General features: G+C 39.5%; 1 protein-coding gene across 3 annotated transcripts in view; it reads right to left on the bottom strand.

The window, feature by feature from the left end:
• Vta1 (vesicle trafficking 1) overlaps positions 1 to 23,234 on the bottom strand; it is a 54,866-nt gene that overhangs the window by 31,066 nt on the left and 566 nt on the right. The window contains exons 2-5 of one of the 3 annotated variants that reach the window (XM_052169377.1): positions 22,651 to 22,801; positions 4,733 to 4,827; positions 1,997 to 2,124; positions 1,166 to 1,241 (exon numbers count right to left, since the gene is read on the bottom strand). In XM_052169377.1, the coding sequence (XP_052025337.1) occupies positions 1,166 to 1,241; positions 1,997 to 2,124; positions 4,733 to 4,813 (285 nt within the window). In that variant the 5' untranslated portion in view covers positions 4,814 to 4,827; positions 22,651 to 22,801. The remainder of the gene's footprint in view (positions 1 to 1,165; positions 1,242 to 1,996; positions 2,125 to 4,732; positions 4,828 to 22,650; positions 22,802 to 23,234) is intronic. The other 2 variants (XM_052169376.1, XM_052169378.1) reach the window with 2 other exon arrangements.

Below are 23,234 nucleotides of genomic sequence, written 5' to 3'. Positions count from 1 at the left end.
AAAACATCCTGGAAAGTATTTTTCATTTTTATTAGAATGAGCTTGTCTATAGCCATGCACAATACATCACTTGATTCTTCTTTTTTTTGGGGGGGGGGGATTCTTCTTTTGATCAGCATTTCTATAAGATTTATCCATATCCTAGGCTACATAAGTTGCCAATTCTGCATTATATTGAGCAACATCACAAATTTGTTTAACATTTATTCAGATGTGATATCCATGTTGTGTCAAGATTTTGGCTATTATAAGTAAGTTTCCAATGACAAGTTCTTTTTCTAGACATGTTTTTAATCTGCTGGGTCAAACGGTGGGCGTGTGTTTAACTCCATCAAACCCGCCACTCTCCCCGCTGAGCAGCGGTAACACCTAACACCTAACACTTCCACCAAGCAAGTCTGAAAGGTCTGCTTTTTCTTCGTTCTAACCATTCCAGGGCTGGTCTTTATTTGTTTGGTTAATTTTGGTGACTGTTAAAGAAACTGTTTGCTGTTTTAATCAGTACTGAGGTTTTTAAAATCTCCAACAATGATGACACATTGTTAAGGATTTCCTGTAATTTGAAAATCCTATTATTAAGGATACAGACATTTGTAACTGTACATTTCTTTCCTGTGACCTTTGACTACTATGAGATACCTTGTGTTGCCATCACTAATATGCTCTCTAAAGCTCACTCTGTTTAGTATTGCCACTTGGCTTTTGGTCACTTAGTATTTACCAGACACATTCTTTTCTAGCCTTTCACTTTAGAAAGAGCAGCCAGTGCACCTAACTACTGAGCTGTTGCTCCTGCCCATATCTTTATTTTTTTCAAGTGAATATCAAGTGCTACTTATAGAATTCTGGTGAACAATTTTTTAATTTCTGCTCCCCCACACCCATTCTTTTCTTTAAGCACTTGAATATACAATTACATTATTTTCTGGTTTGTCTGTCTCCTTTTTTTAAGTGAAAAATCAAGTATTTTTCAAAGTATTGCTATCCTGCGTGGAAAGCGTTTCATTTGACTTTCAAAATATATTTAGGAAAAACGATTACCTTTTTTTTGTTTCCATTACCATTCTGATAGACATGCTTTTCTGAATAAATAATGCAATCAGAAACTGATAACAAGTGACATTAATTGTTGTCAGCCGTGAGATAGGAAAAAGCATATACTCACTTCATCTGTGAGTTCACCAAACACTGTGATGACATCTATTAAAAGGCTGGCAGTGTAGAAGGACTTGATCATGTTTCTGGAAGAGAAAGGGTATTCTAATTTAAATTAAAAAACAAACAAACATTGAAATGTAGTCATGTACCCATTAAAAAAAAACTGTTAAAAACACTGAAATTAACTTTTAAAACAGAATCTGTCCCAAGAACTCAGGTGGGAATCAATTGCTAGTATTATCAGAGGCCGCTAACACACTCTGAGTAAGTGCTGCAAGCTTTTGTTGTGGAGTTTGTTGTTTTTTCTTTTAGGAATGTCAAGCATGGCCGGAATCTCTATCAAACCATAATGTATTTCTATGGTTTTAAATATTACCATAGAGACTAATCAGTCAGCTAAATTGGCTGGTCTAGTATTCTTTCTTGGATTTTGTGTTTGGTGAAGCAGTATCTTGCCATGCAGCCTCTGTTGGTCTTGAATGGTTGATGATCCTATCTCAAAACAGCTATGTGCTACCACACCCAGGTAAACTGGTATGGTCTTAAAATTTACTGCAATCAGGACAAATTTGTTTTGACTATTTTTACTAAATGTAAAGAATGGCTAATTGGGATAAGTTTACTGAGAAATAAGCTTGAATTAGTTCATTCCAAAAGTTATATTCTTTAAATAGAAAGGCCCATAACATCTGTAACCCAAAATCCATTGTGGATTTACAATTCCATACTACATAAACCATTCCTCGGGCGGTCGGAAAGAATTCAGCTGGAAGCTGTCTAGCTGGTCAGAAGGTAGACAAGCTCGTAAAAGCGTTTGCATTTTCCTGTGCTCACTCACTTGTGAAATCGTCCAGCTCGGTCTTCATTGTCTGCATACAAGAACATTTTCAAAGCATAATTTTCCAAATGGGCACAACCAACTATTTCTTGAGTAACAGCTTCATTATCCCCCAACTGTTTCTTAAGCTAAAATAAAATCAGACACATAGCTCAGGATTTGTATTCTCAGAAGGGTCTACATATGCACAAGTAATTCTAATAATTACTTTAAGTAAATTACATTCATTTCAATAAAAGCTGTAATAGCAAATCTTATAAAAAATAAAAATAGGTCCACACCAGCCTTCTGTATTCAAACAAAAGCCCAGTTCCCACACAGGGATGAAAATGTAGCAGTCCAATTGAGGTCTAAAGATAAAAACAACCAAAAATAAAAGACAACATTGCCACGTATCCTGGTGAAGAATCAAAACCTGCTAAATATTACCCAGTCGCTAACAACTACCCTAAAATGGAGCTAGAAACTTCTCAAGCACATAATTTAAAAATTAACTTTGACCCATTTCAGTTTGTATCAAATATAAAAAAGACTAGAAGCATCACTGTGCCCTAAAATAGCGCCTTCAGAACAAGTTCAAAGGAGAGCTAACGCCGAACTAGATTTACAGCGACAAACTCATTACCAGATTATTTTACACTTAAGGATGTACAGTCCATGTCCACAGAACTTCAACTATGCATATTTTTAGTTTGCATATCCCTCTACTGCATATACAGCAATATGAAATATTTACAATCAAATAAGCTTCTGTTTTTCTTGTCTAGAACCATATTATTGGAATAAAATTATTTTCAGGAATTATCAGATTCAGGCAACCATATTATTACAACTGCTTCTATTAGAGTCTGACTGGAGAGACAGCTCAGGGATTAAGAGAACTTGTTCTTGCAGAGGTTTAATTCCCAGTACCCACATGGTGACTTAGAATAATCTGTCATTCAAATTCTAGAGGATCTGATGCCCTCTTCTGGCCTCTGCAGGTACTACACACATGTGGAACAAATGTATGCATACAATCATACTTGTGTGCGTCCATATACACACACACACACACACACACACACACACACACACACACACACACACACACATATGATATCAGGATTGGCTACTAAGCGAGATAAAGTAAAATTTTAAAAATTAAAATAATTTAAAGATCAGAAGTGATATATGTAATGTTAGAATTTAAGGTGATTTTGACTAATCTGATTCTGAAAAACACCCAAATGGCAACAGAATACCATTCACTGTGTTCAAGCCGAAAACCAGATTTAGTTCTAAAAACTTAGTGAAAATATGCCACTTTATCTGATTCTCATCAAGCAAAACATTTTGATAAAATCACGAAATATTTGACAGCTTTAGAGTACAATGCAAACAACGTATCACAGAGATATGCATTCACACAAATGAACTTAACTGATGTCATTTAAACTCCTGGTGAATCCCTACATAAACGTGACTATACGAATTGCAAAGAACTGAGTTCTGCTTATCCTGAATTTTTATCTTAGTTGTTATTACTAGTGTGAAGGAGACATTTTCTGAATGGCTGTCTGTGAACGGTGGAGTTTTACAAACTGATTTTTATGTGTGAAAGTCACTTCCCATCTTCCCCAGCAGCACCTCTGCCATAGTCCTCTAATTCACCTAACAGCCATGGAAGCAACACTAGAAACCAGGAGACAGCCACAGCAAGTCAGAGCGGGCACTATATTTATGGTTGCCAATTACAACTAGGCTCTACGTTTTCTGTTGCTATGATAAAAACAATTAACAAAAGCAACTTGAGGAAGGAAAGGTTTATTTGCCTTACGTTTTCAGGCCACAATCCATCTTTAAGGGACATCAGGGCAGGAACTGAAGGCAAAATCCTAGAGCAAAAACTGTGAAAGAATGTTTCTAACTGGCTTGCTCTCTGGTTCTCTTAGGTAAGTTTCTTACACACCCATCTGTTTTAGGATGGTATCACCCACAGTGAGCTGAGACCTACTACATCAATTATTAATCAAGACAATTCTCCATAGACATGCCCACTGAATCAAAGCAATTCAACTGAATTTCCCTCTTTTCCATGACTTAAGCTATGTCAAGTGCCAATACAAACTAACCATAACACCTGGACAGCAGGGCAAAGGATTAGACCCTGATTACTAAGACTACTAAAGGTTGGCACTGGATTCTTTATCCAATGACATCCAATCTCAACAACTCCATTTTCCCTTAATCGACCCGCACAGTAACCTGTAAAGTTAAACCCTGTTGAAGGGTCAGAGTTGTCAGCTGCCCCACCCCCTTCAAACAAGTGGAGGAGGGTATGTGGTCTGCCAGTAAGAGGAAGGGAAAGAGAATACGTAATTGCTACCTGTCTCTTCATGTTTCCTTTCACTAAACAGCCCGTTTTATTACAGTAAGAGCTATTAAGAATTCTTCAATCAACAAGCCACATGATTATGTGAAGGAAGGCAACAAAGGCCTTACTACTCATGAAAGGATGAGCAGAAAGCCATTTATGATAATGTGCACTCAACAATAATCGGGCCTACTTCCTATCTGAAACTCCCCTGGCTATGGTGTGAGTTTTTAAGCTTCCTCATTTTTCTCCAGGTATAATGTGACATTGCTAAGTGTTGCCAGGAGAAGAACTGAAATAACAGAAAATACATGCACAAACAGACAAAATAATATGCCATATAAAACAGCCAGAGATAAAGTTATTAGTGTGTAACTTACAGCTTCTAACTGGTCCATTAGCTTTGATAGAAATTTACGACACTCAGGAGTTTTACTATCAATCTTCATTCCAGTTTGCATAGCATATAAACGACCTACATAGAAAAGAAAAATATGTTGGCTTTAAATTTCTATACTTTAGAAAAACATCCATCAGTTATTTAATTAGGCCCATGGTCAAGAAATTCATAACACCAATTCTTGGGGATAACTTCCATTGGTTAGAATATAAGTGGACAGCCCACAGACCTGGGCCTGGGGAATAGCTTTGATTTTTGGCAAAATGTATAGGTCATGAGTCCACAGCTTTCTGATCAATTTCAACTGTTTGATTTTTTTTTTTTTAGCCCCTGAGGCTCAAGAGACTTTGCATCATATCCTGACTAGAAAAAAACACCCAGACATCTGCTAAGAACCACCATTCTTGTTCCCAGCAACTGGTTTGTGAATTGTCTGAGTCTTCATAACTTAGCAGCTGAGTATGTCTTCTCCTACATGCCCTTTCAAGAATACACAGCGAGACTAGGAACGAGGATCTTGCGTATTCTTGTCTTGTGCTCTGCCTGTTGGAACACGCCGACCACACCGCTTTCCTGGCTCTGGGCTTTACCTTTGGTCCAGCTTCCTGGATCTCTAAAGCACCAGCTTATAAGACAGGAAGCAGCTCAACTTTTATACTTTAAATATTTCTTGTAAGTGACTGAATGTTTAAAATCTTTTTGCCTAGTAAGAAATTCAAAATTTGTACAAATTTAAAATAAAGATTAATTTCTTATGGATTTTATTTATAAAACCACAAAATCTTACCTAGAAATGCAAGATGGGCATCACACTAATACATCTTTACAAGTAAGGCCTTTTCCCATCATGTTAAAAACAGATAAAAAAATAGGTAGGCCCAATGGTGTCGAAAGAATATATAATTTAACTGGTGAGTCAAAACATTAAAAGACAAGACATGACAAGATAAAACAACATAAAATACAATTCCACATAAAGAGTGCTTGCCAAATTAGTGGAGCTGCCAGGTACCTTAGGTTAGGGTGGTGCCAACAGAGGCTTGCGCTGAAGTTTGTAGGGAGAGCTGGTCCAGTCATTTCAATGTACTCTTTCCCTTTAAACAACTAAACGTCTTTAAAAACTAATAAAAGCATTTGAGATAGGGATAAAACTGATGCCCTCTTTAACAAACATCCCAGTTTCAACAGTTTCCAGTGTGGAGAACTAGAAATGTTTATGGTGGTGACTTACAAGATTAACACATACACAAAGTGTGTAATTCCTTCTACAAACTCAGCACGTCCTGGAGATGGCGGGTCTCTACTGTTTCACAGCACGCATGGATTCTTCTTGCAAATACACACTGGGGCATTTCTAAAAGCTAACTGTTATAATTACCTTTGTGTTACAGTGCTTCCTATGCACAGACTTACAAATTCCTTGGGTAAGAGAAAATCGAGAGGTAGCATTCTCAGTGCTGTCTGCACTGAGAGATACTTGAGGTGTGTTTTAGAACAAAGTGCCACTATAGAGATACCTCTGTGATATATGCAACCACCTGTACTTCAACTCACAAGAGCTGATACTCAACACAAAACCCTGTCAATCCTGGGACTGAGAGTTGTTTCTTGTTGCGTTTCCTGATGACTAAACTGGCATTACATATTTCCTAGACATCTTGGTTTTCTACTTTATGAATCAGGGCTGCTTTCAATATGAATTCTTCTACCAAACATGTTTTCTTTGTGACAAATTAGTTTGAAGAACTATTGTTTTTGGTTTTCTTTGGGAAGTGGGGAGGAAGAGGCAGAGATTAAAACCAGGATATCACGTTAGGTGAACACATTACTTGAGATGAGACAGAAATGTTCTCACCAAAAGATGCAATAGACTACATTTCTCTCTTGTCCCCCAAACCCCCAAACCAGTCCTATTCTCTAGTAACTTGTCCAGGGCGTTATCTGGGAAGATCCCTTAGTTAGTCTTCATTCACTCTAACCCCATTAGAAAATGGTTGAATACTATCTCCTTGTTAAACCACTTCTGTTTCTTTTTAGTTGCCCAAGCTTGGGTCTAGTTTAGTTAGTTCTTTTGTACTTGAACTTAAATTCTGACCTTTTTTTTTTTTTTTTTTTTTTTTTTTTTTTTTAAATGAGCTGCCCATGTCCTCTTAGAGGGTTTGGTGAGATTTCTTCTCACAAGTCCATTACACATTTCAGATAGAAATATGTTAGGCATAAATACTTTGGGCCCTCTTTAAAAACTGACTTACATTTGTGATTTTTCTCTACCAAATGAACCTAAGTTTGGGATCTTCTTTTATCTACATATATTTACAATTCAGCTAGATGATTTTTCTGGTTTTCTTATGGCTTAATTTTCCAAATTTAACTCTATCTTATAGTCTACCTTTAAGTGACTCAAAGCTGAAAATCACTTAATACATTATCTTTTCTATTTCAGTGATCTATGAGTCTTTATTTTACTTTGTATACTATCTGCTTATTTGAGTTTGTTGAAATCTTGGATGAATGGCTTCATAAACACTATGATAATGTCCTCAAATGACACTGCCTTTTTGTTTCCTAAATTTAATCCATGTTTTACAGTATTTTTAAAGTTTCTTAGGGGTAATTAAGTGTCTTTGTGCTTATTTTTTAGAGTAAGGATTCCACAAGGAAGGAATCCGCTCAGTGCCCGCGTCCATGCCAGACTGCTTACATTTCATTTCTCTCAACAGTCACCATCCTCAGCTACGCCAAAGTGGAAACGTCCTATGCACACGAACCTGTGTCAGCAAAACAGCTGGGACGGACTGTGGGAAGATCATATAAGCACATCTAATGACATTTTAATCTCAGTCTTCTAAAATATTTACTTTTATGTATTCATTTAAAGCTTATACAACAATGTGCAGTTAAGAAATTATAGACAATATTATTGGAGATTGGTGTTCAATCGATATTTTTAGTCCTTCAGGGTAGATGAAAAATGTGGCAAACTGTACACCAATTGTTCCACCAATCAAATATTTTTTGGCCCGTATGTAGCCCAAGCCTCTCTGCACACACTGCTTCAGAATTAGCATCCACCAAGTGTTTCTCTGGTCCCATGCTTTGTCCTAATCAAAACCTGCTATCACTTCCGGGCATCAGGACTACAGTCCTCAGGTAACCATTATTTCTTAATTTCTCCCACAGATGGCCTATCTGGGCTTTACAAATTCTGCTGTGATCCAGTTTTAATCTCCTCCAGTGTCTTCCCAACTCTCACAGGTTGTTTGTGTCCTCTGCCACCCAGTGTTATCATGTCTGCAATGCCTGTGGAGCTCAGCGCCTTTCCCCGTCCACCTGGGGTACTCCTGAAACTTTCCTGCTTACACGGGTACTACCGACTACCGTAGGTGCCTCTCTTCTCCTATGCCTGCCTCCCATCTTTTTGCTATGCAGACATGTATACACTTTGAAATGAGCATTACATTTTGCAATGCTCAAAACATAAGTACAGCCTTGTATGAGAGCTAAATTTAACTTTGCAGAACTAGAAACTGCTGAGAGAGACTTTCATAGTTTCCTTCCAGCCATAAATCATAGGAAAAGGCCTCACTCACTTCCTTCACCTCTTCCCCGCCATCTAGAGCACTAACTGCCACCTCATAACTCAACTCTAGCAGTCACCTTGGACTATATGCAGCCTTTGCAATGTGCTGTTGCTAGCTCTGAAACTACACTAGCTTGGGGCCCTAGTAACTTCATAGAGATTCACTGTCAATGCGTACTGCTAACAAGTCTTTCTTGTAAACAGGGAGGAAATCCTTACTTATTAGTTTGCATCTTCTGCAAGAAGCAAGCCAATCTAATTCAAGTGTAACGTGGCACTTTGACCTCTACCCCGCAGCACGCTCTGCTTACCCATTGCCACCCCACACCCGAGCCACCATCTCCGGCTCAGACATACGGGGAAGGGAGCCTGTCAAGCACAGATCTGGGAACGCAGTCCTCTGTCTTCTAACATCTAACTATACGCACTCCAGGCTTCCAGTCCTTGAGACTCTTTCCACTTTTAAATTACAATCTGTTTTCGTCCAGCTATCTCTGCAACCACATTTAACTTTACAATGCATTTTGCTTTTGACTTTTTGAGATAAGAGTCTTGCAATGTCAGTCAGGCTGGCCTGGGACTTACTAGATCTTCTCAGACTCTCAGTTGACATTTATGTATTCGTTAAGTATCTTACAATATGAAGTTTGAGATAAATAATAGAAGATACATTCTCCAATACTGATTAAAAAAAACAAAAAACAAAAAACAAAAACCTTAAATCTCTGTATGAGAGAAAATTAGAAAGCATCTTTTGCTACATGGATAGAAAAAAGCACAACTTTCAAACAGATGCCTGAGATAAGCAATTCATAGAAGAAACAGAAATATAATATTAATTGTGCAACACTGAAAACACCTATTAAGGTAGACCAAATGTGTGGGTAGCTAAAGTCGTCTACAAGAATATTTCATACTGGAATTTCTTTTAGGAGAGAGAGAGATGGGTAATTGAATTGTTTTCAAAGATTATAATGGCACTTCTCCGCACTTCCACATGCACCTCCATCCCCACTCTTTTTCAGATTCATGGTCTCCTTTTGTTTGTTTTTATAAATAAATATTATTTGATGATGAGTAATGAGGTATGTTAGCAAAAGGATTAAGTACTTTCCATTCCAACTTTAGTGTGAGGCATTCGGGAGACAAACATTCACTAATCATGAAAGTATGCATTATTCAAGGTTCCAGGCTCTGAACATAAATATCCTAACAGATCTTGCTTATCCTAGAGAAATGTAAAAATGTAAATATAAAATTTTAATATCTATGCATATATGTGTGTATATACACACACACAGTGAAGAATACATTTTTATTAAATTAAAATATTATATTAAAAGAACATGGCATTGAAATACTAGGATATATATTGACATTTAAAAACAAAATTTATTTCAAAAAGTAGAACTGAAATACTACACTATTTTAATAGGTACCTGCTAGATGCTCAGTATCAGCCTTTGTGCAGCATCTACTGAGTCAAACACTGAATTATATGCACTGTTCTATATCAGGTATAATTTTACTACTTCTCAAAGTAAAACCTCTTCCCCTGCCAATATACGCAGTTTGACTACAAGTCAAAACAAAACAATGAACAAGGAAGCAGCATAAGAGAGTGTCTACTGAAGGGTATACATCCACCCTTCATTAAAGAGGATTTTGTAGCTCCCGTCATGATACAACTACTTTCGACATATGAATTAATACATCTAGATTTTAAAATGTGTACAAGGTCAGCCAATGCTCACACTTACGATTGCGGAGAGTAGCACTGTGCGGATGCCCAGCAGGCGGTACATGGCAACTGATTGCTCAAAGGACACCATAAGCTGCACTGGGTGGAGCAGACCTGGACTCTAAGATATGGCCAGCCTAGGCCTTAGAAAGAAATCTGAACAAACTCCATAAAACACATTTCCTAACAGCAAAAACAACAATCCATGGTGTCCGGAGAAATTGAACCGGGAAAACAGAGTTCACTTAGGAGCCTCCCTTATCCCAGGGCTCTGTCTCTTCCTGGAGACGTGCCTACCTCCCTGCCCTGTTAGGTGTAGATCTCCATTCATTCTCACGGCCATCTGGCCATCCCTCCTGTCCCTTCCCACACCTGATCCTGAAGCCCCATTCTCCCCATTCTCCTCCCTATCCCCTTTCCCCCTCAGCTCCCTCTCTATCTCCAGAAAGGAGTGGGGGATGGGAGGAGGATTGTGGGAGGGGATGACCAGGAAATGGGTAGTGAGCAGTATGTATAAAGTGAATAAGTAAAATAAATAATTAATTACATTAAAAAAAGGAATAAGAACAACAAAGAAGGAGTTCAGGGAGATGAGGCAGTTGTAAGCTGAAGGCCAGGGTAATAACCTGGAGGACCTATACAAAAAGAAGTCCACTGTCTGCACAGCTAAACATAGTTGAAGTTGGCTGAACACTACCACAGGTCTGTGCAGAGGAAAACTCCACAGGGCTAAAGGACGCACAAAGGGTATGCGTGTCTCCTTCCCAAGCATACGCACAGTGCTAGAATACATTTATGTTCCAACTAGACTGTGGAGAGACCTGGATACTTACCCAGAATATTCTGGAGACTCTGAATCCATACTTTAGTAGTGGGACTAACCTGTTGCTAAAGAAAAGCTCTTTTATCTATCCTCTCCAAAGGCTACTGTACCCATGCTCCTCACAGAACAGAAACAACACAGGTGAACACTGGGAAACAAACAAAAGAACAAAGCACAGAAGATCCAAGGAACCACAAATACCTTGAATGTTTTTTCAACCCGTCCTATGTCCAAGCAAGAATTACTAAGCATACAGGTGTGAAAATATGACAAATAAAGCAATAAGCCAACACTTCAAGCAGATCAAGCGATGTTAAAATGAAGGAAATATCAGATGACAATCAAATACTGGGAAACTAATATTAAAGCATTAAAAAAGAGACAGTAAAGAGAAGAAAAATAGAAATATACACAAAGGGACTCAAATGTAACACCTAGAAAAAAAATTATCCAAAGTAAAAAGTTTACCTGATATGATTAGCAGTATAGTATAAACATACAGAGCAAAAGAGAGGGAGAGATGGACAGAGAAGAAGGAACGAGGAAGGAAGGGAGGGAGAGGGGGAAAGTGTGTGTGTGTGTATGTGTCTGTGTGTGCATTAGTAAGCCTTAGAAATAGCATTAGAAACCACCCAAAATAAAACTGGGAGAAAACAATCTTAAAAAAGAAAAAGGACAAACAACTTAAAACCCAGTCTGTGTGGTCCAGGAAACTGTCAAGTGGCTAGCTTACATGTGACTAGATCCAAATGAAGGGATCCAGTCAGTAAGGTCTCCAAAAGGTGAAGGGAAAAACAACCTGTCAAGTCCAGTACACTGCAAGTGCATCTGTCAAAAAGAAAGGCTGAGGGGAAAGCTTACTTCCTGCAGTGGCGGCTGAAACAGCCTCAGCGTCGAATGGAGTAGGAAATGCTGAGCTCTGGGAGAGAAAAGGAATGCCACTGTTCACAGAGGAAGGGGACTGGTGAAAATGGTGCTCACGTGGTTAAACACAGGAAAATGAGCTTCTCACTGTATAAAACAGAATGGTTAAAGGTAAAAATGTAAAAAATATAAAATCAAAATTAACATAAAAATACAGGGTACATATGTATGTACACAATACCAACTATAGGCAAAAGGTAGGAAAAAACTAATACTTTATGTGTAAAGTTATATAGCATAAGATGGCAGACTGTAATGCCTTAATGCAAACTTTATAATGGTTATTAATAAATAAGAAATACTGGGCTGGAGAGATGGCTCAGTGGTTAAGAGCACTGACTGCTCTTCTAAAGGTCCTGAGTTCAAATCCCAGCAACCACATGGTGGTTCACAACCATCCGTAATGAGATCTGATGCCCTCTTCTGGGGGTGTTTGAAGATAGCTACAGTGTACTTACATATAATAAATAAATAAATCTTAAAAAAAAGAAATACTTATTAATTATAATATACACATTATTGGAAGAACGACAGAGTCTTAAACAAACAAAACAAAAACAAATGCCAAGAGGACTAGAGAGAAGGCTTAGGGGTCCGAAGCACTCTAGGTGTTTTTGTAGAGAATCTGGGGTCTATTTTTACCACCTGCATGGAGGAGCACAGCACTCCCCAATTTCAATTCTAAGTGATTCGATGCCTTCTTCTGGCCTTTGCAGGCACTGCATGCATATGCTACCCAGACAAACAGGCAGATAAAAACACTCACTTATACACACATACCTCTGCCCCCCACCACACCAACGCGTACCTCAATTATCTGCCAAAGAGTCAGAGAAAGAAACAAAACCAGAAAGAGCAAATACAACACTCTTGCTATCAATGTTGTATTTGAGTTTTCTGGTTTTTGCAAGAGTATTTGAATTCAAGCACATTAGTAATTAGTAAAACAAATGATTTACTTCAATTAAAAGGTGAAGGTTACCATACTAAATAAAAATATAAGACTCAAGAATATATGTTCTTCAAGACACCAGTGATCTGGAGTAATAGTAACTTAAAGATAACTAGCATTAAGTGAGTATTTAAGAATCATGTACCTACATAATCATTTAAAAATGGTAATATCAAAGTAGTTCACCATAAAAATATTGTGACGCTGATGTTACTTTTGGCCTAAGATTACTAATAAAGTACACACTTCCTGACATATGATTCTCAAAGGTGCTAAAGCTGTATGTCAGAGACAAGACGAACTCTTAAACAGTGCCAGGAACCTGACACTTTTTATAAGTGTCAATCTCTATTTTTATGGCTCTGAAACTCAACTGAAAATGGATCCAAGTCCCTAATCAAAGTCTTGAAATCATAGGGGAAACCCTTCACATTAGAGACATAGGCAAAGACTTTTAAGACCAGGATTCAAAACAGCTTAGGGAACAATATCAAGAATTGACAAATGTTAATTACATAATATTACACAGCAAAGTAATTACCAAAGAAGAAACAATCTGCAGAACACAAGAAAATCTTTGCTATCTATATATCTGAGAAATTAATATTCAGGATATATAGAACATTAAAAAAATCTAAAAATATGTGAACAAATGTGTGGTGTTCAAAACAACTCAAGAGTCAATCAACAAATAAAAAATTTCAACATTGTTATAGAAATGTAAGTCAAAACTACATTGAGGATTCTTCACCTTATCTCAATCAGAACAGCTATGTCAAAACCCAACGATGCTGGTAATTGTGGGGATCACATTCATGCACTGTGAATGGGAATGTAAAGAAGTACAACCATCAGAAAAATCAGGATGGAGCTGTAACATCTCTGCTTCCTGAGGAGGATTCCTCTCAGAGCTGTGTGGCTCCTAGGCTCCTGTGTCTCAGGATGCCCTTCCATTGGGACACTGTCCCACTTCAGAGCTTCGGGGTTCCTGGGTTCCCTCCTCACAGGGTAGCCTTCCCTTCAGACATAATTAAGCATTTTTCCCTCAAAAGACCTGAAGGATCTCAGTTGGCACATGAAGTTACAGAAGACAGCGGGTGTGAATGTGCACATGGTTTTACATTTTAGTCACTTCAAGCAAATAGTATGTGTAATAATTATAATTAGGAAGTTGTGCAACTCTTTATTCTTTTGTAAATATTAGAAAGTTTCTAAAAAACAAAACAAACCCATGCATTTTTTGACCAGCTCACTGTTTCTCAAAGGTGACAAACAGTACTGTCTGTTGTTTCTAGAGGGAGCAGGGAACCATGGGGTGCACTGTGAGTTATGTGCAGATGAACACCAAAAAGGCCATATTGGTGTTCACCTTCAATGTCTAGCACATATTTCTGTTTGGTTGCTTTTCTGTTTTCTTTTGAGTCAAGGTCTCTTAACTGAACCTAGGGCTTACTGATTAGACAGACTGGCTGCCCACTCAGTTGCTGATATCCACCCGTCTGCATTTTGAGTGCTGGGATTACAGAGGACCGAGGTCTTGCCTGGCCTTCATGTAGGTGCTAGCACTCAAAGTTGGGTTGTTATGCTTGCACATTACAACTGAGCCACTCTCCCAGTGAATGCAGTGTGGGGGAATTGTAGCCACTTACGATGACTTTCTAAAATGTGCCAGGCAGTCCTGTCAACAAAGAATTGCTCTTCCACGATGCCCAGCCCTCTTTCCAAAAGGAAATGGTAATAAACTGAGTCTCAATAAACAAAAGCACCCCTCCCCAAAACTTGAAAAGCCCAGTATAGAAAAACAAAAGCAATTGTAACAGCTAAATGAAGCAGAATTTAGCAAGCATGTCTACTGAAGCCTACTATAGATAGTCTGCTGCTGTTCACAAAGGATGCAGGTTTTCACCTCTGAGCAGTCAAAAGTAACTATGATGTACCAACTGGCTTGAATTCTCTGGGATGGCAAAGGAGGAAATGAAAGTTGAGGGTTTGCACAGCCTGTATTCCTGCAATGCCAGCCTTTTTTTCTGAAGAGTTTTATTTAAACAAAGGAAAGTATTCAAATGACTAAGATGACTTGTTACAGAACAAAACATGGGTGCCCTTATACTTACACAAAAAAAGTAATGCAACACCTGTTGGCAAGGTTGTGGAGAAAGAGGAACACTCCTCCATTGCTGGTGGGATTGCAAACTGATACAACCACTTTGGAAATCAATCTGGAGCTTCCACAGAAAATTAGAAATAGATCTACCTAGCCGGGAGGTGGTGGCGCACGCCTGTAATCCCAGCACTCTGGGAGGCAGAGGCAGGCAGACTTCTGAGTTTGAGGCCAGCCTGGTCTACAGAGTGAGTTCCAGGACAGCCAGGACTATACAGAGAAACCCTGTCGTCCCCCCCCCCCCCCAAAAAAAAGAAATAGATCTACCTGAAGACCCAGCAATACCACTCTTGGGAATATACCCAGAAGATGCCCCACCATGCCACAGTGGCATGTGTTCCCCTATGTTCAGAGGCCTTATTTGTGATAGCCAGAAGCTTGAAACAACCCAGATGTCCCATGACAAAAGAATGGATACAGAAAATGTGGCTCATTCACACAATGGAATACTACCCACCTATTAAGAACGAGACATCCTTAGTTTTGCAGGCAAATGGAAGGAACTAGAAAATACCATCCTAAGTAAGGTAACTCAGACCCAACAGGACATGCATGGAATGCACTCACTAATAAGTGGATATTAGCCAAAAAAGTTCAGAATCCCCAGGATATAATGCACAGAACTCAAGAAGGTTAACAAGCTGATGAGCCCTGGTGAGGCTGCCCCAATCCCACTTGAGAGAAGAAGAAAGCAAACATGGGGGGCGGGGGGAGGAGTGAAGGACCTGGGTGGGATAGGGGTCAGGTACAAGGAGGAGGGGAACATGATCAGATATTGGGGGGAACAGGACTGAAGCCCTGAGGGCCAGCAGAAAGAATGGAAACAGGCAACTTCCTCAGGAGGTAGGAGGTTGTGTGTGTGTGGGGGGGGGGCGGGGGCCCTCCAGAATGCGCCAGAGACCTGAGAGGTGAGAGACTCTCAGGACTCAAATGCCCAACAGTAGGGAGAGGGAACTTATAGAGCCCACCTCCAGCAGGAAGACAGGGCATCAAGTGAGGGAGGGGGGGCCATCCCACAGTCACAACTCTGACCCATAATTGTTCCTGTCTGAAAGAATCACAGGGATGGAAATGAAGAGAAGCCTGAGGAAAAGAAGGTCCAGTGACAGGCCCAAAGTGGGATCCAGCTCACGGGGAGGTCCCAAGGCCTGACACTGTTACTGAGGCTATGGAGCACTCACAAAAATGGATTGCACTCCGGAAGACTCAACAAGCAGCTAAAAGAGTAAGATGCAGATATTTGCACACAACCAACAGACAGAAGCTGTGACCCCTGTGGCTGAATTAGGGAAGGCTGAGGAGGAGGGTGACCCTGTAGGAGGACCAGCAGTCTCAATTAACATGGATCCCCAAGATCTCCCAAACACTGGACCACCAACCAGGCAGCACACACCAGCTGATATGAGCCCCCCCCCACACACACACACAAACAGCAGAGAACTGCCGGGTCTGTATTCAATCAGAGATGCTGCACCTAACCCTCAAGAGACTGGAGGCCCCAGGGAGTTTAGAGTCAGGTGGGGTGGGGGTGGGGGGTACAGGCATCCTTGTGGAGACAGGGGGATGGAAAAGAGGTATGGGATATGGAACAGTTAGTTGGAGGTTGGACAGGAGGGGGGATAAAATATGTAGTATAAAAAATAAATAAAAATGTTCTGCTTTTATATCATATGTCATATCTGACTGAAACAGTAGCATTTATTCACAACTTCCCAATCTTTCTGTAATCACATAAACAAATGGAGTCTCAAGAAACTGTTTTCAAGGTCACTGAAGGTCTAAGGTTTTACAATGCCACCCCCTAGAGGAATCCTGAAAAGCCAAACTGGAATGTTTGCATTTTTAGTTACAGTGAACTTAAAAAGAGATCTTTCTGGATTTGGCCTATAGCATCAAATCTGGTAGTGTCAAAATTGTTATTATACAATTCTGTTAGAGGACTCAAATATTTTCTGGTTTTATTAAAGAAAGGGGGGGATTTAGAGATTAAAGACCCTGCTAATTTTTGATTAGCATGAGGCTCCTCACTAACTATGCCTTTTAATAGTTTTTGATTTCAGTTTTTAATGGCTTTATTTTTACGATATGAAATATGTCAACTTAGAGAAAGTGAAAAGCAATCAAAAGCAAAAATTCCATCCATATATGAACATGCTATTGCTTATGAATACATATGAGATTCTTTGTCCTACATTTTCATATAACTTGTCATCTTATAAAATGCACTCTGCCATTTTTATCAATAATTTCTACTATTTTCATACGTATATCTGTGATATATTCGCACACACTCTGTGCTTTGAAATTTGACACCTTTATTTACAGCAAAGCTGTGCAGTCCTTGGGCCCCACCCATGCCTGGCAAGCTCTACCCGGGAGCTCTTTCCCTAGCTCTCTTTCTGAGGCAGGCGCTCGCTCCCACGTAGCCCAGGTTGGCTGGGACTCTTGATGCTCTTCACTGTCACCTGAGTGCCAGGATTACAGGCAGATGCTGATGCTCAGCTAATGAGAACGTTACGATCTTCCTGCATTTAGGGTTCCCAAAGGAGCAGATCCAGCACTGTCGAAAATATTTCAGTGTCTGTTGTTTGTAGGGAGACTCATGCCTTTTTCTGGATTTACTAATGAAAAAAGATATATATCATATATATTTCATGGAATTCTGTTAAAAGCAATATTCATGATTTTTTTTTTCCTAAACACAAATATACCCAAACTGGAACCACTTAACAACAGATTTAATTTTCCCAAAAAGCCTTCAAAAACTTTGTGCCAACTCACTCAGCTGTGTCATTGAACGTGCACCAAGTTCAATTTTTATATTAAAAAATGGTATTCATTTAACTTATACTTATTACTGATTATCTTAGTTAGGGTTACTATTGCTGTGATGAAACACCATGTCCAAAAGCAACCTTGGGAAGAAAGGGTTTATTTCCTTCATAGTTCATCACCAAAAGCATCATACAGGAACTCAAACAGAGCAGGACCCAGGCAGCAGGGGTTGCTGCAGAGGCTGCTTACAGGCTCTTTCCCAAGGCTTGCTCAACCTGCTTTCTTAAAGAGCCCAGCACCACCTGCCCAGCAATGGCACTACCACAATGGGCTGAGCCTTCCCTCATCAAACACTAACCAAGAAAATGCCCTACAGGCTTGCCTACAGCCCAATGTGATGTAGGCCTTCTCTCAACTGAATCTTATGTAGGCATTTTCTCAATGAAGTTCTCTCCTCCCAGATGCCTATAGCTCATGTCAAGTCGATATAAAAACCAAATGGGACACTGATTAAGCTAACTGTTAATAATTAGCACCCTGACCTTCATTAGTTTGCATTTTTGTCTACTTATTCACAGGGACCTTACATCTGTAAAAATAGGGGACGGAGAGATAACTCAATGGTAAAGTTCTTGTGCAAGCACAGGGATCTTAAGTTCAAATTTCCAGCACCTACTGCCATTCAGACTGGGAGTAAGTGGGAATTATGATAAAGTGGAATTACGATTGCAGTTTCAGTTATTTTTTTAATCTCCAAGAAATCCCTGTAGAGCACTTTAGCTTTATTCATGTTAATAGGAAGTGACCTTAATGTCCTTCATCAGTTAAACTGCTAAGCTGTAGTAGTAAACACAAAAAGACTGTATGCGTATCCATACATGCATGGAGAGTAAGGTGGATATGATAAAGTGCACCATGATGGATTTAAGGAACATAGACAAACCACTTTGTATACCTTAGACACCATTTTATGTGACCTGAAATAATATGATGACTGAGTTTGCAATCAGGCATCTCTGTTAAGAGCTATACCTCAAAAGTCAACGCTAGGCAAGCTACCTGGCAGCTGAGATACCTTAAAGACAGGAGAACACAGAACAGAACAGCTCAGAACAGGCCTTCATGTTTTAGTGACATACCTCCAAGGTGTTGACGAAGTGCTAGTGAACCAGTCCCAAGCTCTGAGCCTGAGAGCACAAAGCTACCAGGCTGTCTCGGATCACACTGCTCCCAAGCACGGCTTCTCTAGCTTCTGTGCTGATGCTCATTGGCAGGAGGACCTGAGACTATGCAGAGATGGCCTTGGCGACCACTGAACTTTGCAGCACGGTCCCACTTGTCAGCACTAGCAATTGGCCTATGTTTTCAAGGACACTAGCAATTGGCCTATGTTTTCAAGGACACTAGCAATTGGCCTATGTTTTCAAGGACACTAGCAATTGGCCTATGTTTTCAAGGAGCTCCAGGCCTTCCTTCCATCAAGTGCCATCCTCACAGCCTGCCACAACCGAAGGACTTCATGGTGGATGTGGGTGGAGGCAGTAAGCTCTAGGAGTCCTTGCAGAAGAGTCACCATTGCAACCCTGCAGCAGTATTTCTGCCCAATGAGTTGCTCACTGCGTGGGAAGATGCCTATTTAACTTGGATATTATCGTGATTTTATAAGGAATATTTGTAAGAGTAAATCAGGTGTATTCCAGGGACAAATCCTGTTTGGACATCCTATTGCCAAACAACTCACTGACAATAGGTCATGCTTTCCAAGATGAATTCTTAGGCTGCTGCATCTTGACTGTGGTGGTAAGAATAGGAAACAGTACTGACCAAACTGCTTAGAATTAAGTGTGCACTCACATAAGTAAATATGTGTAAGACTTGGAAATCTGAAAAAAAAAACATTGGTGGACTGTACCAATTTCAATTTTCTGGCGACGATGTCATATGGCATTTTGGGGAACAACAGACTTTCTCTGTATTATTTCTTACACCTGCACAAGGATCAAAAGTGACCTCAAAAGAAAAACTCCTAATTAAAGATGATCTTGCTGGCCATGGCATCTCACACCGGCCATCTCGGCACTCAGGTGGGTCTTGTTGAGTTGGAGGGAAACCAGAGCTACCAAGACTACGGTTGAAAAGCGGACACCATCACAAGACAAACTTACAGGATTCTTTCTTGGAACGGACAGATTTTTCAACTAGGGTGAATTCACTATTTTGCTATGACTATGTTAAATAGTCCAAGCAAGTAAACAATAAATACCTAAGTACTGCTAAAGAGGGACAAAAATAATCTAAAATAGATTTTAGCATTAATTTCTGATTTAAAAGAAGAACAAAAACAACCTAGAAATATAAGTCTACTAAGGTAACAACAACAAAACAAAATAAGAGAATGCCTATTAAGTCCAGGAATCCCCCCTTTTTTTTAATTACTCAAGAATAAATATAACACACATAACAGATTTTGGATTTCAATTTTTAGAAACTCTCAATTATAATGGTATCTGTACTAGGGATCGGGTCAATGCATAGTTTCACTTCGTACGTATTTTCTATACAGAGACTGCAGATAATTTTTTGCACGTATATCTGTATCCTTCTGCAGGCATATATGAAGGCAGGGATCAGAGATGGGAGTTGTCCTCTGTTGCTTTCCACCTCATTTTCTGAGACAAGGTCTCTCATTGAACCTGGAGTTTATCCTCACTGGCTGGGTCATATGGCTGAAAGCTCTTTTATCTACCTGTCCGGCTTCCCAGACTCATGAGTCTTTTATGCTACATCTTGCTATCTTCTGTGCAGGTGCTGGAGGTATGAACTCAGTTCTCATGTTTGCATAGGAAGCACGTCACCTACTGAGCAATCTCTCCAGCACCCATCTCTCTGGCATGGGAGAAAATTTATGTATTTCAATAGTCTGAAGCATAAGACAATGTTTCTCAGTGTGAAATATATTTACTTGTGCCATTACATTGACATTAACATCCTTTTGGATTTCAGAGCCTATAGGGTGTGTGTGTAGGAATGTAACTTAAAAGGTTTAAAGATGAACTTAGTACTAAGAAACTACCAGAAGTGGGCAGACAGATTTGAAAACAAACAATACTCAGAAATAAAAATGAAATGTTGATGTCAGCTCAAAACTCGTGTTAAGCAACAGATAAGTGGAAGAAAAGGCCTTAATGATTTACACAACATACCACAAATGAAATATATGAGAGAATTAAGAGAAGGCAGTTAAAAGGAAAAGGATTACACACATGTAATAGAAATGTCACGATAATAAAATAGCATCGACAACAAAAGTTTCTATAGTTGCTAAGTGATCCAGTTATAGTCTTAAGAAACAAAATCCCAAGTGAGGACATAAAAGAAATCAAGGCCCAGCAAACTAGAATGTATTCTAGTTACTGACAGACAATTTATAGCAAGCATTTTGGACAAAGGACTTCTTGAAGAAAACACCAGACTGTGACCTGGGAGAAACCAGCTGCGATAGAAGCAACAAAGGGTTAGTATATCTTATTAGGAAATGACATTTCACAGAAGCAGGGGCAGAAGCAACAAAAGGCAGCTCAGAAGAAAAAGCACACGCTTCATTAGCATATGAATAGACGTCAAACCTCATTAAGACTCAGAGAATTGCAAATATCACTTCAGACAGTAGCATCCACACCCACCAAACTAGCCAAGGTTCAAACTTCAGTAACACCAAATGTGAGTACATTTACACCTTAAATTGTCATTCCTTGAGTCTTTCCAGAACCAGGGGCCACTCCTCCTTTCTTCTTGTAAGTCTGTTTCACTGAGTCTGGAAAGACTCAGTGAAACAGTATTCAGCAAAACCAGAACGGGGAAGTGGGAGGGGGTGGGTGGGAGGACAGGGGAAGAGAAGGGGGCTTGCGGGACTTTCGGGGAGTGGGGGGGCTAGAAAAGGGGAAATCATTGGAAATGTAAATAAATTATATCAAATAAAAAAAAATTGTTTAACAAAAAAAAAAATTGTCATTCCTTAAACTCTGTGTGGATGCTATGCAGGTCTCATAACAGAAACTGCATTACAGCCAAACTGGCTTTGTCATGAAAATGCCCATTCATGACTTGAGGGAAAGGGGATTCTATTGAAATAGAAACACCCATAAAAAATAGAGATGGCAGGTGAAAAGAACCTTACTAGGAAAGAGTGAGGACAGGAGTGGACTCCCATTTCAACTTTACCTATGACAGGGAGCTGTAGGGCTTAATTTTAGGGGACTGACATGAGAAGCACTTCTCTTGTTTTATTTTATTTTACTTTTTAAAATTTTGCTTTGTTTTTGTTGTTTTAAACAAAGAAAACAAGGAACAAGCTTAGAATAAAGGGCAGGAATGAACATAATAACACAGGAAGGAAAAGATTCTGGGTAGTCACAAAGGTCACAAAGGTCCACAGTAAGTGGTGGCTTGGGGGTGGGGGGTGGGGGGGACGACAAAGGGCCCTGGTTCACAGTCTGCAGTCAGCGTCTTTGTAGTATACCAGTTTCTCTCTTGCCCTATTCTCTCCATATCCTAGCTCCTCCTCATTTAAATTTGTCTCTACCTTCAGACTTTTATTCCTTTTAAAGGTATAGCCTTCACCAATTATATACAAAGGTCTGGCTTCAATTGTCAACTGAGCAATGTGTTTCTGAACACAGGAAAATGAGGTCCCCTCTACAGTACTGTGGTACTTCTATTCCCCTTCTTGGCTTACTTTATATAATGCACAAGTACTGTTCAAATACCCTCCTCTCTCAGTAGTCCTACGAACACAGGTGCTGTTTGTTTGTTTTTTACAGTACTTAAGGAATGCTTGGCAATAGGTAAAAAGGCGCAGTAATTATCTTTTCAAGATCTTCAAAAGAACAAGCATGGTGGAAACAATACTCTTACGATTTCTATAAAAATGAAGTATAGTCACCTTGTGGCGTGCAGAAGAGGTGGGGATTCAGATCTTAAATCAAGTGGAGTAAGGCAGTTACTGGTGATGGGGCATCCACGCACATTTGAGAATTGAGATTCATGTCGAGAAGGGATGGGTTGCCTTGGTCCAGATTTTTGCTAACAATGTCCTTACAATATCCACAATAAAGGCAATAAAGGACACATCATTTCTCTATTCTTAAGTTCTTTAGAAACTCTGAGTACAGCCATTTCTTACAACAAAGATATGAGTATAATAATCACCTAAATCATAGTTCACATAAAACTACTCGCCCTACCCACTTCACCAACTCCTAATGTCTGAATGGAGTTCAACCTGTTTCCCCTTCAGCGGGACAGAAATATAAACCTCCCAAGTTAGGAATATTGTTATTAAACTTCTTAACTTTCAGGATAGCTACAGGATGACTCAAAACTCTTATTGGTGGTAATGAGGAGTACGGAAAATAAGTCAAGAAGAGTTGAATTAAAAATTTTTCAGTAGTAGACACTGCCCACTGAACTGTATTTGAGTTCTGGGACGGACCTGAAAGCCCTCGAAATTAAGGTAACAGTTTTTGT

The sequence above is a fragment of the Apodemus sylvaticus genome, chromosome 23 (genome assembly GCF_947179515.1).
Source record: "Apodemus sylvaticus chromosome 23, mApoSyl1.1, whole genome shotgun sequence".
Lineage (NCBI taxonomy): Eukaryota > Metazoa > Chordata > Mammalia > Rodentia > Muridae > Apodemus > Apodemus sylvaticus.
The sequence above is the reverse complement of the archived record's forward strand: the minus strand, read 5'-3'. Positions and strand labels throughout refer to the sequence as shown.